Genomic DNA, 4,425 nt, shown 5'->3' with positions numbered 1-4,425 from the left:
ATATTTCATTAACATGTTTTTATCAATTTTAAATATTTAATATTTATAAAAAATATTTATATATTTTAATATTTTAATGTAAGTTATTAAAATTTTTTACATTAATAGATGCAATCTCTCTCTTCCTCTACCTTCTCTTTGATATTCGAAGTTTAAATATTCGGAACAATTGTTTCCTAACTGAGGTCGATCGTGCGCCCTCCGAATACTCTATTATATCGCTAGAAGATAAAATGCGCTGGAGCAAAGTGGTCAAACAACGTGTTTATCGCACGAACTTAAAGTATCCTTCGCGAAAAGAAAGCAATTATGGGCGCGGCAAACTCGAGGAAAATACGTCGGATTTATCACGTTTCGCGTGTATCGGAATCTATTATGAGAAGAGCTATTTTTATCAAGAAAATCTATCGTATTTCGCGCATACAAGATGTCATATTATTGATACGTCTCAGGATTGCGTAACGAGCAGTCGCTTATCGAGACCCGTATAATCGAACATAATACGATTTAAGAGTTCGTCATTGTTCGTCTGTAATGTAATAGTGATTATATTGCGGCTGTCCACATTTAAATTACTTTGTATAAAAATGACTATTTAATTACTTAATTTTTTCTCCATTAATCTTTCATTTGTGGATTGCAAATAATAATATATATACATATATATAATCATAAATCGCGTTATAAAAATATATATTAATAAATTTCTTTTTAATTATTCTTCTGTATTTTTTTTTAATGTATATTTATTCTATTTTATATATAGAAAATATAATGCAGCTAAAAAGAAAAAGCTTATCATTTAGTTTTTAATTATCTGAATAGCTGAGAGAATTGTACGGATTTATAGTACAGCGGTACTGTGTCGCATTTAAAATATAAATTTTAAAATTCGAATGTGGAATACAAACTAAAAAAAATGTTTTTAAATTTGAATTTTCGCAATTTGAATTTGCAAATTTAAAAGAAAAGTATTGGTATCATACGATTTTCATCAAAAACATAAATTGCCTACAAAACAATCCAATTTAATTCTGATTTCATCGCTTTAGTGTATTCTTTCAGATTTTTATATTCATATGGAACAGAATCGGCGCGAGTAACATTCACACATACTATCCTCGAGCGTACCCGAGAGTAAAGCAAAAAAAAGAACGTCCCGCCACGCTGCAGACTCTCTGCAGTCCGAATATAAATGTAAAACCAACGCCTTATTTCTCAGACTCCCCGGTATCCCTCGGATCAGCAGGCTCGCCGCAGGGGAACCAGCCGGCGGACGCACCTTCACCCATAAACTTTCCTGCTCCAGGGGAGAGTATGGCCGACACCTCGACCCTGTCGCCGGAAGCAAACATGCCGAGTTCGCCGGGCTGCCCCGTGGTCAGAGTGACGAGCGAGTACCTGCTGGGCAGTCCGAGTCCAGGGACGCCACGAGATTCTCTCCGTGGTACCGGTGGAGGCGGCAGCGGAGTCGGTGATGGCGGAAGTGGAAGAGGAAACGGACAGGAGGGTCGCGATACGACGTGCTCGACGGACCGCGCGTCGCCCGACTCGGTCTTCCCGGATGCCGGTCCGATAGTGAGCTTCAGGATCTCCGATGAACAGCAACAGCATCACCAGCAACCGCAACAGCAACACCACCAACAACGCTCTGCCACACCCGTGCCGACCAGATCGTCATCCTACTCGCCGGTCCAAGCGGTCTCGTCGACCCCAATTGCCCAGGAGGCCTCCTCGAGGAGCGACAGCCCGGACAAGGGCGACTTGTCATCCGTCCAGACCAAGGAAGAATCCGACAACTCGGTCTTTGACGGAGGCGGAGGTGGTAGCGGCGGAGGGGGCGGTCGGTCGGAAGCTTCCAATCAGCCAACTCACCGGAATAGCCCGTCGTCTCAGTTCAATCCGAACCAGAGTGTCAGTCCTGGCACAATCGGGTCCGCTGGGTCGCACGGTCCCGCACAACAGCAGCAACAATCGCCACAGACTCCGCCGACGCCGCCGAGGCCGCGCGCGCCCTCGGTACCACCGCATCTGCTGGTTCACCATCAATTTTGGTCGCAAAACACCTCCGGCGTACAGGGGTTTGCCACGCAGAGGCTACTCAACGGTGTCATCAGCAGTGCCGTGAGCTACGGCGGACAGAACGCCACTACTGTCTCGACCAACTCCGGCGGCGGTACCAGTAGCACCAGCTGCGTCACCACCGGCGCCACTACTACAGCGACTTCGTGTAAGTATTGTGACTAATGTATTTGTACTTTTTATTAAGTTGCTTCAAAATTACGATTCTCTTTCTCGATTAATTACATGATAAATAATTGAGAATTGTTACGTCATAGAAGCATTTATAAAAAACATACAAAAAATAAATAATATTGAAATTGTAAAATTCTGGTAGAAAACAATAGTCAACATTTATAAAAAAAATATATATAATAATAAGAGATATTAATGGATGACACACACTTCCAAGAGAATATGTGTCGATTTTAAAAATAATTTTAATAAATTTTCTATAAAAAAGATCTAAATTTTGTCACGTAATGAAACCGATTGTAAATAATGGAATCGAGTAGTTAAATGCTATTCGCATTACGATGTACGTCTAAACGGCAAAATCGAAAAAAGAAACGCATACAATCGATCCGTCGATGATCCATTTTAGGTGAAGGTATGAAACCACCGGCGCAGAGAGCAGCGCCGGCACCACCGCGGCCCCCGCCCACGGTTTTAATGGGCGAAATCGGCGGCGTCCGTACAATGATATGGTCGGCGCCGCCGTTGGACCCGGTACCGCCGCCGGCGGCATCCTGGACGGCCACAGCGGCAGCGGTCGCCTCGTGCTCCTCGTCGGAGGAGTCGGCCGCTCACCTGCTGCTGAATCTCGGCCAAGAGTCCAGGGGTAAACCACCCTCCTCTACCGCGGTATCGTACTCGTCCGCCGCCGCCGGGCCACCCCTCAATATGGAGAGGCTATGGGCCGGTGATTTGACGCAACTACCGGCCGCGCAACAAATGCAGGCGTTAAATCTCACGGCTTCCGGTTCCGCCGCGCAGCCGTGGGTGAGCAACGGCGGTACGATCGTAAAATCCGAAGCAGCATCGCAGTCCATATCGTTCGCGCCGCCGGCACCCCCCTTGCCGCCCCAGGAACACGAGGAGGACGAGACGCCCATGATATGCATGATTTGCGAGGACAAGGCGACCGGCCTGCATTACGGCATCATCACGTGCGAAGGGTGAGTATTATGAGATTAAATATCGTTAACCTTTTCCGCGATACGCGGATCAACGCATGATAAAATATTCCGCTACACATCTTGATGTGTTATTAATATCCGAAATTCTTTTTATTAATTTTATAAAATTTTATTTTTATTTTGACCGTCCCTTTCACGCGAAGATATAACCCTACAATATTTTTTTATCACAATTTTGAATCCGAAATTAATAATTTTATATGATTTTGAAATTAATAATTTTATATAATTTTGAATTTATACACTTTCAAAAATATTAAATAACTAATCACATTTCACCAATTTTATATTGGAAAAAGCATTTGATGTTTTACATGTTAAATACATATTGACTACATGATGTTGAGTACAAAGTTATTCGAATTCATTACAATCTTATAACCAATTAAAAATTAAAATAAAATTTTAAAAGGATCTTACTTTAAAAATATAATCGACTTTAACGATCAATAATATCTGATAAATTTCACCGAATATCTTAAATTTTACAAATTATATAATTTTTTTTTTTTAATGTATTTTTATCACATACAATAAAAATTCGCGCGAAATATTTTGCAACTATTAATACAAATTGAACAAGCGAAAGAAATTTTAGATTAAATTCGTAAATTAGTAGAAACCTACGTGAATTCAAAAAGCAGCAATAATAAATTTATGGCGAACACTTTATTCGCAATAAATTTACCTCTGCAACGATCGATTCGCGCGTGCATTCTAATCACTCTAATAATATTAATTGAAATTCGAATTTATATGTATTTACTCGACGAATGGGCTTTTTGGGTGGTGAATTAGCTCAAAAAAGAATCGGCTGATTCGCTTTAATTAGATTTAATTATATTGAAACTATCTATCTATATATATATATATATATAGTGAGCATAGTGTGTTGTCGAAATCGTGTGGTTGGTTGATCGCAAATACGAGTAACCTGCATCGACTTTCGACCTTTATCAATATTCGAGCAAGTGCATCTAACTGCACTTTGCAGACAAGAAATGTCAAGTTTTGAGTAAACCAATCTCAGAGCGGATACTATCAGTTCGTTTGTACAGAAAGTTCGTACATGAGAGACATGGCGGTTTGTTTACGTGTGATCTATCGTTTTATTACAATATTTATCTTCTTATATATATATATATTTATAAAACGGATAAAACTA

General features: G+C 40.7%; 2 protein-coding genes across 3 annotated transcripts in view; one reads left to right on the top strand and one right to left on the bottom strand.

The window, feature by feature from the left end:
- Window positions 1-4,425, top strand: part of LOC115238513 (hormone receptor 4-like) — a 55,148-nt gene that overhangs the window by 35,746 nt on the left and 14,977 nt on the right. The window contains exons 4-5 of the mRNA XM_029812425.1: window positions 1,223-2,230; window positions 2,666-3,239. Coding sequence (XP_029668285.1) covers window positions 1,223-2,230; window positions 2,666-3,239 — 1,582 coding nt within the window. The remainder of the gene's footprint in view (window positions 1-1,222; window positions 2,231-2,665; window positions 3,240-4,425) is intronic.
- The window catches only part of LOC115238611, a 212,054-nt gene that overhangs the window by 204,542 nt on the left and 3,087 nt on the right, over window positions 1-4,425 (bottom strand). The window lies entirely within an intron of this gene.

The sequence above is a fragment of the Formica exsecta genome, unplaced genomic scaffold (genome assembly GCF_003651465.1).
Source record: "Formica exsecta isolate Colony F162 unplaced genomic scaffold, ASM365146v1 scaffold115, whole genome shotgun sequence".
Taxonomy (NCBI): Eukaryota; Metazoa; Arthropoda; class Insecta; order Hymenoptera; family Formicidae; genus Formica; species Formica exsecta.
This window is presented reverse-complemented; position numbering and strand designations above follow the sequence as displayed.